General features: G+C 38.3%; 1 protein-coding gene across 1 annotated transcript in view; it reads left to right on the forward strand.

Moving 5' to 3' along the window:
• The first annotated feature begins 4,241 nt into the window (after positions 1-4,241).
• Positions 4,242-22,103, forward strand: part of LOC121321805 (bifunctional 3'-phosphoadenosine 5'-phosphosulfate synthase 1-like) — a 51,402-nt gene continuing 33,540 nt past the window's right edge. Inside the window, exons 1-2 of the mRNA XM_041261021.1 lie at positions 4,242-4,463; positions 19,129-19,243. Coding sequence (XP_041116955.1) covers positions 4,404-4,463; positions 19,129-19,243 — 175 coding nt within the window. The 5' untranslated portion in view covers positions 4,242-4,403. The remainder of the gene's footprint in view (positions 4,464-19,128; positions 19,244-22,103) is intronic.

Consider the following 22,103-nt stretch of genomic DNA (forward strand, 5'->3'; position numbering starts at 1 on the left):
TAAATGACCACTCAGACTTCCTTAATATCACTTGAGGTACCTCTGGACTAGTGTATTTTCAGCAAACGCCAATGTATTCCGTCTTCAGTTCCACAGGTTTCCATTTTTTTAAAATTTTGCTCCTTCAAATGTCAGACGTGTCCTCACCACCTTCCGTAACTGCTGCCTGTAACATGGGCAGCACAGATCATTTATGACCACTTTGTAAACTGGTATCAAGGAATTATATAGTACAACGTTGAACAAAAAATTAGCAAGTCTGTTGGCCTTGACATGCAATATCCATCTGAACCTAAAAGGAGACATATATAAAATAGATTGAAGTGGTTATGGCATTGAAATATGCATTTTACACAGTTTTTTCTGGGACATTGCAAGGGTAGTGAGTTACTCACCACCAGTGGCAACCACCAGACACAGCCCTCTTTGAGCTAAAACAGCTTCTAGCTATTAATTTATCTTCTATTTTAAACTCTATGTAATTTAGTTAAATGCTACTTGAGTTAAGATTAACTGTATGTTTTACCTTCTAGTGAGCATGAATTCTAAATACTATGTTTGTTTTTCTTTATTACTATATAGTACACTAGACAACCCCTCAAAGACATCCAAATGAAAAACCCATGATGTGGTTTAGACAGATGTAACTAGTAAAATTAAAGAAGATTTTTATGTGTGTTAAATATGTTAAAATAAATAAATACATTTATGATTGTGACAGAAAGAACGAATCTTGGTTATAAATAGGGGTCTACTTAAATCGCGGTAAATTTAAGTATTTTTTGCGGGTAGGTTGTAGAATAAAGTTAGGATTTCGTGGACATTTCGCGGACCTGTTTAAACATTAAATAAACCTAAGTAAACAATATTTCAGAGCACTATAAAAGCCTTAAAATAGTGCTACTTGCTTCCTTACTAAAACAGAGTGCTGTCATTTGTTAAAGGCAAGCAGTCAACATCCCCCAGCAGTTTCTGCCGACATTCTCTGTCTGGTGTGGACTTGCCCATACATTGAGACTGCACGTCTGCATCCACTGAATTGGTTGGAAGTGTAAGGCAAAGCTTTGCCAAATTATACAGATGTTGAAATCGATTAGAGACAGTCCCAAAACTTGCTTACCCAAGGGCAATTGGCATACTTTAATAAAGGCATATATATATACAGCATGTTCTTTATTTGTACCATCCAATAATTTATTATATACCTAGTCAAAAGAAAGCAAATGTGCTTATTCAGGTTTAAAATTCTAACTGCATTTAAAAAGTAAGCAGCAGGTTGTTTGAAGCGAGGTGGCTTTTAACTTTTAACTTGGCTACAACTGACAGGAATACTTTTTTGTCTGAGCTGACTTTCCAGTTTGTTTTCTGAAAACTGTTTATTTTACATTGTATTCAGCAGCCTCTGGAGAAGTCTACTGTACCATGCATGGACAGACCTTGTGATAGAACAGAACTGCTGCAAACTGTGTTCCTCCAAGCTCTCTGGCAGACTGTGCTGCGGGCTGTGCATGGTGGACCGGCCACTGGACATATCGAAGACCCTGGGTCGGCTCCAGGAGCAGTTCTACTGGGGGCAGTACCGCCACAACGTGGAAAACTATGTGCATCATTTTGATTGGTGCACCGCCTGGAAGTGCTCTTTGAACCTCTCCCGTGCTCCACTCTAACAGGACCTGATGGGGGCACCACTGCAGTGTGTCACCGCTGTTATCTTGGGACATTTCCACAGATGGAGGGGGGAAACTGATACATTCTCATGGCCATAGATTATTTAACTAAATTAAATACTGGCTTGACTACCTCCAACAGCTTTTTGCTCAGGAGCACCTTGATTCGGCTGGCCAGTGCCAGAAATGGGCATACAACACCTGTTGCCAGGGCCATGGTTTCCAGGCTGAGAAACAAGTCTGGATTTACTGCCGGACTCTACCCCAAACTGGCCAGTCAATGGGAGGGCACTTGTGCTGTCATTGAGAGGCTTTCCGAGGTGATCTTTGATTTACACAACCTACTCAATACTTTCAACAGGCAAGAGCATTTTTATTGTGAAACAACAGTTAATGAAAAATAATTTAAAAAAAACCCTGAAATATCTTGTTTAGATAAGTATTCACACCCTGAGTCAGTACTTGGTAGAAACACCTTTGGCAGCAATTACAACTGTGAGTCTTTTGGGGTAAGTCTCTACCAGGTTTGCACATCTGGATCATTCAATATTTGTCCATTCTTCTTGGCAAAATTGTTGAAGCTCTGTCAAGTTGGATGGGGATCGTTGGTGGACAGCAATCTTCAAGTCTTGCCACAGATTCTCAATCGGATTCAAGTCCAGGCTTTGACTGGGCCACTCTAGGACGTTCACTTTCTTGTTTTTAAGCCACTCCAGTGTCACTTTGGCTGTGTCCTTGGGGTCATTGTCCTACTGAAAGGTAAATCTCCATCCCAGTTTTAGGTCTTTTGCAGACTGAAGCAGGTTTTTCTCAAGGATTTGCCTGTATTTAGCTCCATCCATTTTGCCCTCTAGCCTGACAAGCTTCCCAGTCCCTGTTGATAAAAATATCCCCATAGCATGATGCTACCACCATTATGCTTCACAGTAGGGATGGTATTACCTGGGTGATGTGTTGTGTTGGGTTTGCGCCAGACATAACTTTGCATTTAGGCCAAATAGTTCAATTTTTGTTTCATCTGACCACAGAATCTTTTTCCACACCTTTTCAGAGTCTCCTACATGCCCTTTTGCAAATTCCAAGTGGGATTTTACATGGGCTTTTTTTTCAGAAATGACTTCCTTCTTGACACTCTACCATACAGGCAAGATTTGTGGAGTACCTCAGCTATTGTTGACACATGGACAGTTTATCCCATCTCAGCCATGGAACGCTGTAGGTCTTTCATAGTTGTCATTGGCCTCTTGGTGGCTTCCCTAACCAATGCCATTCTTACCTGGCTGCTCAGTTTGGGAGCATGGTCTGCTCTAAGCAGATTCTGGATGGTGCCTTATACCTTCCACTTCTTAATGATCGACTTGACTGTCCTCCAAGGGATATTCAATGTCTTTGATATGTTTTTATACCCCTGGTTTGTGCCTTTCCACGACTTTATCTCAGAGTTGTTTTGAAAACTCCTTGGTCTTCATGGTAGTATCTTTGCTTTGAATGCACGATTCAACTTTGGGACCTTACAAAGAGAGATGTATTTAATCTGAAATCATGTAAACCACTTTTATTGCACACAAATGGACTCCATTTAACGTATTGTGTGAATTTTCAAGGCAACTGGTTGCACCTGAGCTTATTTAGGAAAGGGGGTGAAATAGCAAAGGGGGCGAAAAATTATCTAATGAAGACTTTTCGGTTTTTATTTTTAATTGATTTTTTTTTTCATAGCCCCCACCCATATTTTCACACATTGAAAGTAGGTTGTGTAAATCAAAGGGAAAAACAAATTCATTTAAATACATCAAGAGTTCAGTGGGGGGGGTGTGTGTGTGTGTGTGTGTGTGTGTGTGAATACTTCCTATAGGCAATATATATATATATATACACACACACACACACACACACACACACACACACACACACATACATATATATATATATATATACTTACACGTTTTCTATACTTTCGTTTCTCGTTTGTTAGCAAATGAATTGTTCAATTTTAATAATAAAATATCTACAAATAACAATCCCGCAATACGTGATGTGGTTTGTAGATATGTAACTACTGTTGGTTATGCCAATCCAAAATTATGGAAGACTTGTATATGAGTTAAATATGTTTAAATAATAAATACATTTATTATTATTATTATTATTATTATTATTATTATTATTATTATTATTATTATTATTATTTTTTCTGATTAGATTGCAAAAATCTTCAGTTTAAAAGTGCTGTAAAGGAGTTTGCAGGAATGATTAACGATTGCTGTAATGTAAAACTACACTCTCCAGAATCCATTGCAACCCACGTTGCTTTGCCTTTGCGGACCGTGCCACCTCGTGGACAAGATAAGTGAAGCTGGCACAAGAAGGCATCTACTTTTCGTACCACGATTTTTTCGATACCCTTTTTGACAGCGTTATTAGTTCCATTGTCTAGAAAGGTGATTTTTTTATAGCGATAAATGGAAAACATAAATACTACCGGAACAGATACAATGAAGATTTGACAACTTTAAAAGCTCTTTGCGGCACCAAGTAAGCTGTTGCCAAGGCGACAGCACCGCCCCAAAGCTGAAACCTCACTTCCGATGTTGAGCTCGCTGTAATTCCAGTCCAGTATATTCCTGTTAGACACTCTCAGAGGCGAGTGGGCTATTGTTAGAAATCAACAAAATATTGATACAGTACTTGTACATACGGTGAAATTGTTACAGTTCTATACTGCTAAACACTGCCATGGAGACTTCTGGAGGTACTCACAAGAAAGCGAAACTGAACAACGCCGTGCAAAATTGGGTGAGTGTCCCGTTTTCGCCTTCGTCAGCATCTCACACACATTCTGAAAGTGATGGCGTGTACGCTTTCAGCATTTATTCATATCAGTCTAGGCCAAACGGTTCAACAATGTATCCCGACAGAGAGGCAGCGATTAAGCTTTCTATTAATTCTAATTCCGAGTGAAAAGCTTTACCTACATTCATTTTTAATATTAACTAGTTTGCTTCCAAGTTACTTGATAGTGCCACATTGTTGAAAACAGGCCAGTGTAACTTGTTTTCTTCCGTTTTTACTAAAGCAATAGTTCAAAAACAGTTTAAACAATGAAGTAACACACACACACACACACACACACACACACACACATATAGTGTTTATTATTTGTGGAGGATCTGTTCCATGCCACTGTCTCCACGATAAAATGAAATTTACTTTCAACTGCACACCTGGCTTCGAGAGCGGTGTCGTAGGTCAACAATATATATGTGCGTGTGCATTAGTGACATAATATTAAAGTCGACAGCCGTTAATACTGAGTTTTTCAAATAAAAAGGTTTGTGTTTGCCTTTTGTGTACTATATACACTGATGGACGCACGCCTCTCAATACACTTAGTTGCTTCATTGGCTTAGGCGTGGGTGGCCAAACTTCCTGAGCCTACGAGCCGCATACCAAATTTTCCAGATGGTCTAGAGCCGTAAGACACGTACTGTAAAACATGAAATGTTTGGAGCAAGACATTTTAAATACCAGTAATGTTCTGCAATACAGCAGTTGTTAGGCTATCTCTTGATGGCAGCAAAATACAGAAAACAAGGGATAGAACACTGCAGCCTACACAGGTTCTGTGTAATTTGTATTGTACTGTAGCTCTAACAGTGTATTAACTTTAAATGTAACATCCTGATGTTTTTCCATTATTTCAGTATATACTGTATGTATTACACACTTTAAATAACATATATTAAGTTATTATGAAGCAAAATACAATAACTGCCTTGATTTCACCAAAAACACCACATAAAAAGAATGCTGGGTTTATTTATTTTTGTATGACTGCTGCATGTATTAAATACTGTTGAGCTTTGTGGATAACAAATACACTGTACAGTGAAACTCTGATACAACGTAAAGTAAAAACAGTGTTATAACCGAGGTATGTAATAACCAGATACATGCACATACCCACCAAATCGGCACAAAAATCAAAACCTAGTACAGTACTAATTGGTTAATGTACATGTACAATGTATGTAGTATACAGGTTTATTACAGAAGAAACAATATAAAACAATGTAACATGTAACTAGTACTATACATTACAGTATGTAACATTCTGTATTTTAATTATTTAATACAGTAATTCTATGTTGCCTTGGCTAAAGATGGTCAGCTAAATGAATTATTAAAAAAATAACATGTAATGTACTGTAATTAGTAAAATAACCAAATTAATAAAAAATACAGTACAGTAATAATACATTAAAGAAATAATAAAAATGATAAAAATAATATACAAGTCAATAAACATAACCATACAAACTGTCAGCTCAGGTACAGTACAGTAATCATTACCTATACGCTATTTTAAGAAGTCTTTAGGCCCTGGCCACATTAGCGTTTTAGAACTGAGTTAAGGGTTCAAAAGTGGTTTAAAAGTGCATAAATCGATTTGCATCCACACAAAACATGGTTCATAACTGAGTTCAACAACCGAGTTTGAAACCTACTCGGGAGGTAGTCTCGAACTCTGTTGTCGGCATAACTGGGTTAGATAAATTGGTTTAACTGTAGTCTGGATGTGACCTGTGTTCGAGTCTGGCTACACAGTATCCTCCGATATCCCCTAGTGCTTTGTGGTAGTACGTTGCCATAATCCACCTGGTTACATGAGACGAGAATAAAGAAAAGACAAGCCCGAATTCAAATACCGGAGGATTTATTCTTGTCATATTCGATTGGTACAGTCAGATATGCTAATGTACTGTAGTACACAAAACGTAATGTGTCCAAAACACTTTTTAAATTATCTTAGATCCCATCACATATTAGCAAGTTAAAGGTCTTTATTTTGACTTTTAAATAAATTAAAGTGTGTCTTATCTGCCCCAGATTTTCCCTTTGTGCAAATGCCTATCTAACTTATTTACTATGGCATGGGCATTTTTGCCCCATACTAATTATTCCCCTTTGGATTACTTCGGCACTTTCTCATAGCTCCTCCGCACTGCTCCCAGTGTTCAATGAAAATAAACAATGTTTACAAGGGGGGATAAAAGAAAGGTGTGTACATTACAGTGGCTTCTGGGATACAGTCATCCAGTAAAGTGTTTTCTCAACAACAGCTGGGTTAAACTAACCCGGTTTTATTATGTTAATCTAGACGCTCTAACACTGATGGGCTAGGGTTCAGGTAAATCCTTTTTGAACTTGGTTGTCGATTTTTTTTGCTCCAATGTGGACAGGGCCTTAGATGACTGCCTCACCGACTTCTGCTTTTTAAACTTGAGCTCTTTGACAATTCTGACTGCTTTCATCCCTTTAAGATTCCTTCAATAATGTGCAGTTTGTTTTTAAGTGAAATTGACGATCGTTTAGCGCTGACCACGATAATACTGATAATACAGTAATAGTAAGTTCAGACAGCAAGAAGCTGGCCTACGAGTACGCAATATGCGCAGCACAGACCACTGCGTGCCATCACAGTGCGTGCGTAATAACAGGAAGTATGGACTATCAGAGTACGTACTAAACAGGATTTAATACAATTTTATTCAGTTCAGTGATACTGGTTCTTTATGTCAGTGTGTACGTTATATCCCAGGTACGTTATAAATGGGTTTGACGGTTTATTTTGAAAGGGATTACAGTACCTGCTCGTGACCAGACATACGATCTGTAAATAGAAAATTAATTTTAAACCTGCAACATAACATGTAAACATGCATTCTCTAGTCTAGAGCCAACACTCCTTTTTTTTAAAAAGATTAATTAATTGTTTGCCGCAAGCAATGTTCCATGCTTGACATGCAAAATTTGTTTGTCGTTAAATCAGCTTCTTTACTGAGTGCTGAAAGCGGCATCTGCCTGAAGTCTGATCCAGGAGGATATTCAGATGAGTACGTGTTATGATTTGTCTCTCGTAATGACATTTGTTGCTTGCCTTGTACAGGCTACAGTGTGTAAGCGATTTGTTGCAGATGAGACGCAGGTTTACTACTGGGTTCAGTGAAAGCAAATTCTTTCTCCCAGTCTGGTTTAAGGCCTCATACGTTAGTTTATTATTTGTGGAGGATCTGTTCCATGCCACTGTCTCCACGAAACAAACAAGCACTCAATTCAAAATTATGAAATTTACTTTCAACTGCACACCTGGCTTCGAGAGCGGTGTTGTAGGTCAACAATTGACAAAATATCCTTGCAATGAACATGCAGGCTCAAAGAAACCGGAGAGAGAAGAAAGAATAATTAACACTAATGAATACAGAGAACATAGAATAAACATTCAGTTTGTTTACTTTCTCTGTTTTTGTTTATTATTCTTTCTTCAGTTCATTTGAGTGGCAGAGTGTGAGCTACCCAGCATTTGACCGGGAACCGCATTTTAACTGCAAAAGAGCCGCTGTTTGGCGTTCTCTAGATATATGCAGACAGCCCAAGTCTCCCGGAAATCCAGGAGTCTCATCGATCTGCATAACACCATCCCTCCTCCAAAAATGATTGAAAACCTCCCACAAGTATGGCAAAATGCACTTTCCCTTTTTCTTTAAAGTTGGGGTGCAATGACATAAGTCATTGAGTGCAGCTAAACATTCTATACATGTCCTAAAAGTTTAATTCACATTCGTTACTTACAAAGTGGGGAAAAAGAGGCAAATTTGTGGTTAGACCGTTTTCAAAAACGTTCGAGATCTCGACCCGGGAGAGCATGCGTGCGTGACATCACACCAGGACGTTCACTAAACAAATGCAGTAGATGGAGGACAGAAGTGAAAGTGATGTTACAGGTTTGGATGTTTTAGCATCTTAACCCTGCAGTCCATTTATTCAGTGCTTGTCAGGTCCAATTTATTTTCACACGCTCTGTTTAATTTTTTATTTTTTTTTCCAGAGTGAAACAGGTTTAAAAGGACACTCAATACTGTATCTACAGCCAAGCCCTGCCCCTTGTTCAGAGAGTATTGTGCAGTAAGTCTGAAAAAGGAGACCTCTGGTTCTTGTGTTTTCATAAGTTGGCAGGTATTGCTGTACTTGTTTTACATGTTAAATTGGGATTGACCTCTTGCCATGGAGATCCGATACACTCTGTGTATTACTCCACTTCCTTTACCTGATGCAGAAATGCAAGCGTGGCTTCTTTTAAAAAACCTACAGTGAAGAAACGAGAGACTGACTGTTTTGTACGGGGTTCCTGAGCTGGGAGAATGCATATTTTTTTGGTCTTTGTGTCTTGAAACAAAGACGGTAGAGTCTGTTCTTTTTTATTTATGTTAAACCCTTTGCAGTCTATTTATTCAGCACTGTTTAAAATTAATTTTATTCACAGTAGAACAGGTTTAAAAGGTACCGCATATCAGCAGGACACTCAGTACTGCATCTCCAGCCCTGCCCCACTTCTTGTTCGCTGTATTTATCACATATCTCTTCACAGTAGTGCATACTGATAAATCATCTCCTGATCACTCCTTTTGTCTCCGAACTCCTCAATGATGTTATCCAAGTCATTATTTTGTTACTATAACATCTCAAAAAGCTTGGTAAATGCCCATGATTTTCTGGATGCAGAAGCAGCTATCTTGTTTGTTTATCTGTTATGTCTGTGGTGAAGGGACTATGCATTTCCGCAGGTCGGATGGGGAGAAAATAATAATAAATAAATAAAGTTGAAGTTTGTTAAGATTGCCGTTCTAAATAATCCAGAGGCAGAAGATGTTACGCAGAAGTGTCCTGACGAAATCGATAGACTTCACAGGAATGCATATGAGAACATGACATAACGTGATCATTTTATCACATTATTTATTAATAATGTACACAGGAGTTTGTTGGCTATATAATCACATCACTTTATACACATTTTCAAACAGTAATTATAATGAAATGATAGGTTCATGCCGTTACCTTACCCTCTGCACCTCTCTTCTGGCAGCTGCTGGAGTCCCGGTGATTTTACTTTTTACTAGAAGATAATGCTGCAGTCCTGCAGGTACCATTCGGATAAATGGATGGCACTGCATCCTTATTTAATGTAACTTTAACAGCATCCATCTTGAACATCTTTAAATTTATAAAGTTGTCTTCGTGAAAGTGGATGCTGCAGATGCAGCTGCTGTTGGGCTTAGCATCCCAATCTCTGGTCCTCCCCATTGCTGCCATCATGCTGACTCTTTAGGAAACTTGTGGCGAGATACCAGTGGGCCTGCTGTGTTGGAGCAACCATATAATACACTCCTATTTATCGTGATATGTCTCCCCTGGGTGCGTTGTGTTTTGGTGAGCGGTAATGCAGGAAAGCAGCGGGCAGGATGGCGAGCTTGTCCTGGTGTGACGTAACGCATAAATTAGCCGCAGCTTCGAGTGAGTCGGCCTTTTTGTAGAGGGGTCAACTTCAGAGTTGCTTTTTTGCACTTATCATTAAAACCTATACATTAAAACTACACACATACTTGTATTGATCTACTATAGTAAGTACTATAGAAGTGAATGCTGAAAATAATGACAAGTCATTGCATTCCACCTTTTAAATTAATTGCAGTTGTACACAATGTCATCAAAGGACAAAGCTGAAACTGAGGGTGAAATACAAAAAAAAGAGCCAAAATATTTAGCACCGTTCTCATCGGATTATACCAAAGCATTATTTCTGTTATGCCAGGTGCACAGTTTGCAATTCAGATTTTTCCATTGTCCACAACAGGTTGAACGATTGTAGGAGACATTAGATGCAAGTATCTTGTAATAGTGTCCCATGTTTGTTTTCAATAGCGCAGTTATTGGTTGGTTTCAATGAGTTTAACTCAAATGTTGCACTAACGACACGCACGAATTGTCAGTGTCTTACTTCACTAGAAGAAGTTGCAATTGTGATGTATAGCTACATCAGAGAGAGGATTGCGCTATGCCATCAAACTAATTCAAAACTAAAAACACAGCTATGTGTGTTATGACCATTAAAGCAAAGCACCAACAAGTGCTTAATTCACAAAATATTTAACTCCTGGATGTTTTTAGCAGCATCATCCCTGAAAGGAGAGAGGCATATTAATGTTATAGACCTAAAAATAAATAACTGATATAATTAAGAATCCCTAGATTACAATTCTTCACTGTTTATTTGTACTTCTGTAATATGTTACTTTTTGTTAAACAGCAGGATTAGAGTATTTAAAATGTTCTATACAATGGATAAAATAGAGGTATTTAATGAAATTTCCTGACTACATCCATAATTTGTAAGTAAATGTATTTTACTTTACTGTAAGTAGGAGTAACAAGATTATGCTACCTGTTTGGAAGTCTCTTTTTACACAATTATACTGTGAAGAGTTCATTTCAATAAATCATTTTTATTGTCTAAAGTGTAAAATGTACTTGTATTATTTGCTCTGCAAGTGTAATAGCATGCCACAAAATCTCTGTTCTTCAGGACAGACCAGGATAGGTGTATCAGTGCTGAGGTGCTGTTTACAGGATTTTTAGTTGAGCACAACCTGCCATTTTCAGTGGCTCAGGTATTTTGTTTTGCAAGATGTTTCCAGACAGTGAGACAGTAAAGCAGTATAATTGTGTAAAAAGTAAAGCAGTATAATTGTGTAAAAAGAGACTTCCAAACAGGTAGCATAATCTTGTTACTCCTACTTACAGTAAAGTAAAATACATTTACTTACATGCCTGTTCTTACACAAAAAAAATATCTGCCATTGTAAATAATGCACTTGAACTTGTTTCAGCATATTCTTAGCAATGCTTACCTGTGCTTTACAATGCTATCATATGCTTTCACACCTTGCAATGCTAAACTTTTACGTGGTTACAACCCTTCTCTCAACAGTTTTATGTGAACTTGTTGATAACATCAAGCTGTTATATTGCAGTGAAAACCACATAATTGCTGCTGAATTTGAAGTTCATACATATCATTGTGAGAACAGAATGCAAGGGTTTCCATGCAGTTTAGGAACTCCATATTTTCTCTATTGTTGTGAGAAGGGGGTGTAATGTGCATTTTCTCAGATGTGAAGATCCTGGTTGTGACGTAACCTCGCGCAACTTTCTATTAGAAAAAAAAGCTGCAAGATCTCCTGGAAGTAGCCCTGGCATGCTCTTTGACCAATTAGCAAATAAAACAACCACACAGTACAAAGGGTAGAGACCTCTTCATTCAGTATTTTTTAATTTGACACCAATTATTTAACTTTTCAAATTATTCCATTTGTTTTACAGTCTAGTTTTATAAGTAAGGCTATAAAAAAATTACTAAAATACTGTCTGAAACTACTACAAATTTAAAAAAAACAGTAGCCCTAAATTGGCAAAAGAAAGGGAAGTGCCAAAATGGCCTTCCGTTCAATACATTTTTTGAGGGCACAAAGGCCACTGAACTTAAGTCAAGTAGGATTTTGTGTAATTCTGCTTGGGATTCATATATAAACTTATTAGCCACAGAAAGAAAAAACAGTTTAACGTGATAACTATTTATTTGTTCAGAAAATTCATTTTTTTGGCAAAAGCTGCCTCTACATTTTTATTTGTATGAACTGCCCTGTGTGGCTGCTGGCTTGCTGGCATGAGGGTAACTTTTGTGCTCACAGGTTCAGAAAAGAACACGGCTGTCATCACTGAGACGCTTAGAGAGCATTTCAGCACTTGGCAGACAGGGGGTAGCCGTGCACTGAGAGATGGAGAGATCCCTGACTGGGAAATTAAACCCTGGCAGTCCAGCCAATGCATTGACTGTGGATGGACTGCCAGATTCGATTCGAGCCTGCGAGGAAGTAGCCTCCTGCAGTGAAGGTATTGGCTTTAATTGCTACGTTATGGGACCACTTTGTTCAATTTTAATAGCATATGTTGTACACAATTTAACATAAACTAAACTTGAAATATAGTTCCCATGTATAAAATACAAAATGCTGAGGTGCTGTGTTGCATTTTACGGATGAACTGAAAAAAACATCAACTTTTATTTTTATCAGAAGATGGACAAGTAATGACAGTAAACACTAGTACAATGCAGAAACGTATTTTCTACTGTCTTGGTTTCTTGGTTAAAAAAATAAAGGAAGTTAAAAGTAAAAACAGTAAAAAGCAAACACCAAAATAAATTGCTTCACACTGATGTTTGCACCGAATCCCGCCTCAGTTCTCACTGTGCTACAGATAGTGTTTATGTGCTACTCAAGTAACACTTAACAGCAGTCGTAGCAGTAGGTAGCACTGAAGAAAAATTCAGTTTGACAGTTTTTTGCTATGCATTTAAAATTGTGCAAGTAGGGGCTAATTCTATGTTTGTTTCCACAATTGCGGAATCACGTTTTTCTCGAAGGACTAATTAGTGGTCTGCTTGTCTGTGTTATGTAGAGTATTATTTTATTAGTTATGTATTTTAAATATTTATAATTCCTTTTTATATGCTTTTATGTGTCTGCTGTGTCTTTCCATCTGCCATTTCTCTGTCTTGTTTTTCTTTTTCTATTTTCTTTTTCAATTTAAGACTGTAATTTATATATTGTTATATTTTGTTTAATTTCTGTAAGTCGCTTTGGGTAAAAGTGTCTACTGAATACTAATTAAAAGAAGAAACATTGACATTTGGAGCATCAAGGCTCCTGTAATACAATACTGGCTGAAAAAAGAACTGGTTTTTACTTTGTCAAAACAGTTTAATAGTTTTATAGTATGCAAAGAAAGTCACTGAAATAGTCTGATTCAGACCCTGTGGGGCCAGATTAAGTCAAGACTTTGGCGCCGCAATACCCATTGTAAATTATAGGGAAGAAGGTACGTTGCGTTTTGATTTAATCCGTCCAGATATGTGGTTTTAACATTAGCTGTTGTATATTTTACTGAAAATACATGAGAAACATTTCACTTTTATACTTTGTTTGTTGACTTATTTATATGTGTTTTATAGGGTGGTTGTGGCCGGTGCAAGGCTATGTTGCTTACTGTGCTGTGTGTCGCTGCACTCTGCAGGCTCACAAAGATCTTATCGTGCAGTCTCAGAAGCATCTTTCAAACGCCTGGAATGAAAAAAGCAGCAAGAGAACTGCAACCAATTCATCAATATTTTACTGTTAACATTAATAGAGCAAAGAAGCATTGCCTGTTACACAGCAGAGCACTGTTCAATTAGAAAAACATACCATTTATCAGAACTACTACCATCCCTAGATCCCCAATTGACTGTTTTGAAGGCGCGTGCAATTCATCACGCCAAGTGTACTGCATTGATTGTTAACATTTTGGGTCCTGAATTACACAAAGAACTGTTGGCACACATTGGTAACAGTTATTATTCACTTTTCATTGATGAGAGCACTGATATAACGTTAACAGACACTGTCTGTTGTGATCAAATACCCTAGTTCTTTAAAGAAGACAATTCTGTCAACCTTATTTAAATTGACTCCATTGGTTGAGACAGATGCAGAATCCCTTGAAAAAGCTCTGTGTACAGCACTGGAAGAAGTTGGCCTGGATTTAGAAAAAAAGTACATTGGTGTTGATGTGGCAAGTGTAATGATAGGATACAACCGTTCAGTGTACAGCCTGCTAAAGGAAAAGGTCCCTGTGGCAAAGTGGCTGCTGAAAGTGAGCAGGTGCAGAGGTGATGCATTGCAGGATTAATCGCAGGCAGACAGTTGTAATCCAGTTTAGAAAAGGGGTGCTTTACTTATATTCCAGGTCTGATGACTTTAAACAATAATCCCAGGCAATACTCAGCAATGTGTATTGCACTGTTTAATAACAATGTTGCAGTCCCAAATAATAAACACAGTTTGCACATCCACAATATATCATACATGGTCACCAAATCCGGGTGCATGCTGTAGTGCTTGTGGTGCGTGATTACAGGTTATTTTCAGTGACTGTAGTGCAGTGTTGAGCCGGCTTTTAGTGCTGGTCCAAGGCGACAGCTCCGGATACGTGTTTAGCAGTCTAGTGTTACACAAACACACAGTTACTATACAAACATGAACAAACAAACAAAACTCGCAAATACTTTTATAACGCTTTCTCTGCATCTCTCGCAGTCCTTCTAGTTTCTCAACACAAACCAAGCGAAGGAAAAGATCTACAATTCTCCGTCCCTGTATGAATTGTCAGGTCAGCTCGTCCAAAGATTTCCACTTTCGCTACTTAGCGCCCTTACAGGTCGGGAGGGAGATTTCCAACCAGAACTCACTATATTTCTGTCACACCCCCATATTATGTTTCTCTCAGGGCTTGCACTAGCCATCTTCTTTACCTGCAAGTGACAAGTCATTACTTTCTACATCTTCCATTTTATGCCCAGAATTTTTAATTTTTCTAATCTTTCGATGCTAATTATTGTGTCTTGTGACATTAAAAAAGTAATGTACACAAATAATGTAAAAAGACCAGTTTCTGTATTTAAGCTACATCTTTCATTCATATGTTTAGGGTTAAAATGATAGTTGTTTTACCCATGCAAACACAGTTTTATTGAACATGTTCATTTAATGGAGGATCGCATCTTTAATGTCCTCAATACATTGAAGCAATACTTCATCAGCTTTCAGTTTTTTACAGATGAAGTTGGTTTCTAGAGGGGAAAGGCTCAAAGTACCCTTATTGTACCTACAAACCCATTCTATTCATCCCCACAAAAGAATAAATAGACCTAATATATAATGTGTGTAAAGAAAAGTAATCGGCCGACCAGCGCGACCTCTTAATGTGCTGCCATGAATGAACAAAACCACTACATTAAATAGACAGTTTATTGAATATTTTAACAGTTGCAATTAATTTCTGAAAATAAATTGCCCTGGTTACAGCAACAAAGCAAATATTTACATTATCACATCTTTCATGTAAAACATTCTTTCCTCTTCACTATATTTTAATCACAAATTCAAGTTTTAAAGCAGGAACCCTCTTTTTAGTGTTTGAACGAACAAATGCTGCTTGAAATCTATTCAGAGGTAAACGTGTATTCTTATATTCACGCCAGTACTATAGTCAATAATTGACAGTATCATGCATAGGCTAAATGACAAAATAAACAACGCACCCTGAAATAAGTAATTCACTCTGTGTGTTTACATGGAATGGCATTGTGGTGTCGTCAGGCCAGAAGCAGGAACATAATCAAGCAGGCAGGTAATGAGGGGCAAAGGTGCAGCGGTGCTGCGTTTATTTACACCAAAATCAAATAAAAGGTTTAAACAAAGCAATTGCTCACAGAGCAAATAAAACAGATAAACAAAGTCTCAAACCCAAAATAACCTTAACCAATATGGTGTTGGAGCTTCCAGCACTCGTAGCATTTGTTTTTACTTTTCATTTAGTTTAGTTTTGTTCTGTTTTTGCTTTCCTTCTCCAGTCTCTCTCTCACACACGTTCCTCCTCCGAACAACCCACCTCTAGCAGGGAGAACTGCAGGCTTGTATCTCGTGGCTGAGGGGTTTAACTAGCTAGTAATTATTCAATTACCCCTCAGCCACAATCTGTACAAGTTTATTAATATGGATGGGGTTTCCCACCCACCCTGTAACACAATTCAAAACCACATGGCTAAGCTGTCACATAAATACAATAAATAAATCATAATACAAAACTAAATACAAAATATGCACAGGGGCGGGGAGTACCCTGTTCTTTAATAAATACAAAATCAAAACAAAACAATAACATGGCGGACAAAACCAAGCATATTTTATGGCAGGGCTTTGCGCTTCCCCCTTTTCATGTAAAGGGCTCCTGGCCCTGTTACACATGAGTTCAAGCTTCATGAAAGTGTTGTTTTTGGAAAACAAAATAAGAATATTTGTTGTAGCTGTTAATTTGATAACAGTGTTTCAAACAGTAGAAAAACTTTGCTGTACGTGACTAAATCAGAATTACTTTCTGGAAACCGGAATTGGTTTGTGCAGGGTAACCACATTGATTTTTGATGAAAATACGTTTTCTTTTCCTTCTGTGCTTTGCTAAAACAAGTACAGAGCTAGATTTTGCAACATGAAAACAGCTGGTGGCAGATACAAAGATGGAGATAAGAAAATTGCTTTGAAATGAAATATGTTGGAAATTGATGTAGGCCTTATGCAAATATTTTGTAAAAAAAATCCTGGCGCCTAAACCAATCCTAAACAAGATATACTAGTTTGTCACAAAAATAGGTATAAAAGTGTGTATTCCAGGAGTCCAGGTTGCTGTTCACGGACAACACCTGCAACCCCATTAGAAGAAGCATTCAGAGTTTGCATTGATCTATATTTATTATTTTATTTTTAAATGGATTTCTCTGTTTTACAAAGAATTGTAAGTATAACCTTATAAAATAGTATGGCTTGAGTCTTGTCTGAACTTTACAGCTTGCATTGATGAGATAAAAAAAAAAAAAACTAAGAAAACAGGAAACACTTTAATCTGTATAGATTCTGAAGATTTGTAAATTGTTGCACATCATTGTGAGCTCTGACAAGCTTTCATTAAAACATTGAGAAACAGTTGTGTTAAAGAATTTGTGTTAATTTTTGTGTTAATACATATTTTTCAGTCCAGAATTTTTAGTTATTGTTGAGTTCTACTTTTGTTAGACCCCCAACAATGTAGTTCTAGCATTGAAAGAATGCTGCTTGAAAATACTTCATACTCACTAAAACATCTTGCTTTGCACTAAATTGGTTTTACCAAAGGTTATCCTGTTTTTTTTTTTTTTTAGAATAAAGAGATTATAAAAGGCATTTTTTTAATTTATTATTTTGGTTTTGATAGTAGGCTATTTACAAAATAATAGTGCTGTAACGAATGGTACAATCTGACCTATGAATGTCACCATATCTACGAGTTTATATTTGATTGAATCCTATTATTTATTTTACCGGTAATCCATACAAATGGAATCAAACATTCACATTTAGTTAAAAAGAATACGTCATATAGAACAGTAATCCATGTTTTTATAATTAAATAAAAAAAAATACACATTTATGTACACGTAATTGATGCTGCTTACGATATATACAGTAAACTTGCATTGCAGCAGCACCTTATTGCGGCCAGTTAAAAAAACTGCAGCTGACTTAGGCAAAACAAAGCTTTATTTAACAGTACTGTTCAAAGCAGGTTATCAGTCACAGTCACATTTTACTACTACTAAAACATACATCAACAGTAGCTTGCACAGTTATTAATTTATTTTTTTGGCTGCCTGGGCATTTAACAAAATAATCCCAAACATCAGAGGGGTTTGAGACATTTCTTTCAATACAGCTTATGCTACACAATGCTTTGCTGTTGAGATGGTGAAGGTTTGCCTCTGGATAACACAAGTTGGAGGGGGGAGGGGTGGATGATGCTCAGTTTTCAAAATTATTAGTGTTAGCATATATTTTGTATGTTTCAAACATATTCTGCTATAGCACTTTGCTTACAATGTATTGTACATTAGGTATTCAGTACATGTTTTACTGAAGCACTACAACTGCTGCTTTGGCATACTATACCCTGCTCCAGTGCACAGCATCGGTGCCTGTGACAGTGCCCGCCCCTGTGAATATTGTCTGTTTTATGTTGCGTGTGGTGTGTTAAATGTTGGTGTATAGGCATTTGTACACGGGATATAAACGGGTCTGTGTTTCACGTGTGTTTAGAAATGTATAATTGTATTTAGGCACGGGATTGTACATCACTTCACGTGCATTTAAAGTAGTTAATATGTGAGCACGAGGTTGCACATAATTAATTCACGTGCTGGGATTCAAGTGAATAATGAATTAGTAATTGAATCCCAGCACAGCAGTATATATAGATGCACGTTTTACTCACTCGGGGTTGGGTGTTCGGTGAATAGGGAACGGGAGAGAGAGGAGCAGGAATAGAGTTTAATATCAATTGCTATTGCGAGCTTGTGGGACCAGCACGATACTTGTTTATTTAAAACTCACAGTGTTTGTTAGTCTGTCTATGTGCTCACCGTGTTTGTTTAGTATAGTCTGTTTTGTGTGTATTTATTTTGACGTAAAGTGCCGTGTCCTGCCTTTTGTCTGTGTAAACCGTTTTATTTTCAATAAACCGGCGCAAGCAAGCGTCCCCACCGTTTCACATCATCTGTCCTGTCTTTGTGTTCATTTCTTTCCTGGTTCTGACGTCACCAACTCGGCCGTCTTTGTGACAGTGCATATAGAGTTGATATGTGTAATGATTTGGTAGTGGATTTTAATACACCAACTTTTGTTTAAGTAATATGCATTCTACAAATCAAAAGATCGAATTTTGCATGCAAGTGACATTTTAATGTGTGATTTTATAGTATGCACCCATTGTCAAACGGTTTTTGTTAAGAGAAAAAAAACAAAAACTGAATGCCGTCTCGAACAAACCTTCAAACTTTCGAACCTTTGAACACAGCCCTACAAAATAAGTTTTATTCTTATACTTTTAATGTGATTCTTTTTTTTGATACTTGTGTTTTTTTTTTTTTTTTTTTCAGGGAATGCAAAGAGCTACTAACGTGACCTATCAGGCACACCATGTCAGCAGAAACAAACGTGGCCAAGTGGTGGGGACAAGAGGCGGATTTCGTGGTTGTACAGTGTGGCTTACAGGTATTTTATTTATCGTTATTATTGTACAACTAAAAAAAGCTGTAGTTCGCTTTCAAGTATGAAATGTAACCATTGCCATATGGCAGTGTTTCCTAAACTTTTTTCAGTGTAGGGGACCACCTTGGTGTTTGGATTTTCCCACGGACCACATGCCAGTCATTGTTTCACAGCATTTTGAAACCAATTTGTATGTGTATGTATAAGTACATGTATAAAGTACAGTACAGTAGAGTCAATTATCCAAATTAACTAGGACTGATACTAGTTTGCCTAATCGGTTTGTATGGATAATTGAATGTTAGAATAACAATTACTGTACCTTTTAATAATGTATAGAATAAAGTTAACATGCACAAGTACTTAGCACACAAGTACCTACTGATGATGTATATCTAGTAACCTATTCTGTCACATTAAGCATACACATTACAAAGCTTTACAAATCATTAAATTAATGCAATTTATTAAAATTAACACCTACAGTTAAGGTAATAAAATACTGTAATTAAATGTACCATATACCAAACTTTTAAAAATCATCAAAGACTACAATTAAGTACAACTTTGACACATTACAAAACTTCAGGAATCATTAAACTTCAAAAATTCAGTAAAATGTTTCTATACTTGGATAATTGCTGTTAATGCATTGTAATAATGCAATTGAAATGAATAAAATAAAAGTTCTTAGCTGCTCCATAACATAGACTTACTGACGTAATAGAAGAAAAATCAAGAACATTTTAATTTGCTTTACTACAACAATTTAAAGCACACAGTGCTCCATCTAAGGTTTTGTGGTCTGAATAATTCTGTAGCTTTCATTTGCCTCAGTCTGCTGGTCCTTTTTTTGTCGGCTAAATGTTGCAGCTGTTTTAGCAGGAGAAGCTGCGTGCCTTTTTTAGCAGGAGAAGAAATGTGCCTTTTTTCTTTTACAAAGCATACCTGTAATAAAAGAAAACAGATGAAGTGGAAAAATGCAGACTACATACATATTGTAGTGATCTCAGTTAACGCAGACAGGCACATCATGCAGGGTGAGGCAATCCACACACAGGCTGAGGGTGGGCGCGAACCCGTGACTAAACTCTCGCACTAAAGCATAGCAACGATACCGCTGTACAAAAGAGCCGGCTGTACATTGCACCCCGCGGTGACTGAGAACCGGTGGACCCGTACCATATGGTCGCGAGGTTACCGCACTGGTGCCGTCCTTACCACACCGGTACTAAACTGACCCGACAGCGTACCGTACCTGGTGCTAAGTCGTCAAACTGATCCGCTACTGTCCCAAGAATGTCCCGATGCTGACTTGGTTTCTACTTGGGCAGCAACTGTACAACTTCATAATGTACACTGCATTGCTTACTTCTTGCATCATGCCCGGGTTTTATCTCAGTGAGACATGCAAGGACACTCATGGCCAAGCATGGTTGTGCTCTTCCTGCCTAGGGCCAGACACCAAGGAGGCACCCATTCTATTCCTAGCTGTAACCTTCTATTAGAGCGGTGGCTCTGTTCTCACCCCAGGGTTCTGTGTACCAAGGGAGAGTGGACAATGCACCTGGGAAAGTCTTCCTGGGATCATTTGACAACAGCTCCTTTTGTTTCCCGGTCGATGGACACCCTATAGAGGCTGCATGATGTGGAGAATCTGGGCCTGGCCCATTTTCTGTCGGTCAAGGCTTCTATTGTCGCCTTGGTCAAGGTGCCTAATTTAGCACTCCTGTCGGACGCTACCTGCCCCAACAAGCTGTGCTGGGTCTCTGAGGTGATCCTGCCTATTCCGCCAGTGCATTCACTGCAAGGCTAGGCATCTACAATAGCACCCTGGTAGCCTACCATTGCCATTTGCTGAGGTCCCTTTCTGAGAGGTACAGGCCCTCACCACAAGTTAGATGAGCTGCACCTGGTTAACAAGATCCTGCTCTGTGTGTCCAAGCTGAACGGACAGCAAACTGACAGCCTAAGCCCCAACAGCCTTTTTCAAAGAAGTGAAATCCCGCTCCATGTCAAAGGTCTATCTGGCAGCCATTTTGGCTTCCCATGTCTCCCCAGGAGCTCACTTCGTGGCGGTACAATTTGTGAAGTGCTCAGCGACTTTGGCCGCTTATGAGGACATTGTTCCTCGCTGGAGGCTAAAAGTGGTGCTTGATGCGTTTCATGAAGCCTTCTTTTGAGCCCCTGCATTCAGCTGAGCTTTTTTGTCGGCGTTCCTGCTTGCTATCATCTCCGCAAAGCAGGTGAGTGAGACGCAGGCATTCTCTATAGCGAAAGCCTACTTATTTTTTTTTTTTTTTTTTACAGAGGCCAAGGTCAAAGGTCACACTCTGTACCAGTCCTGCCTTTTTGCAGAGGATGATCTCTGCATTCCTTGTCAACTATGCAGAATTGGAGGCTTTCCATCTACCTCCTTTTCAGTCTGACAGACAGCAGCAGCTCCATACGCTCTGGCGTACTGTGTTGACAGGACATAAATCCCCTGTTCAGCCCTGTCCTAAGCAACGGCTGTCCACGTGGATAGCAGACGCGATCAGGACTGCCTATGAGCTGCCCAACTTGCCCCCTCCAGAAAAGCTCACTGCCTATTCCATCAGGGGCATGGCAGCTTCATGGGCTTTGTTCCAGGGTGTGGGCTACTCCCTACAGACTGAATGTTGTGGATCCTCAAAACCCTGGCTTATGAACTAGAATGTTAGGGGCGGCTTCCCTGTTGACCTTTACACACAGGCATAGAGGTGAGTTTCTCCCTCAGTGTTTTCACCCTAGCCACTTGTTACTGGGGTTCCATGTGGTAAAGCACAGGGCAGCCTCTTGGCTTAGCCTTTTAACATCCCAGTCATTCTGCAATCTTGCCCTT

This window comes from Polyodon spathula, chromosome 1 (assembly GCF_017654505.1).
Source record: "Polyodon spathula isolate WHYD16114869_AA chromosome 1, ASM1765450v1, whole genome shotgun sequence".
Lineage (NCBI taxonomy): Eukaryota > Metazoa > Chordata > Actinopteri > Acipenseriformes > Polyodontidae > Polyodon > Polyodon spathula.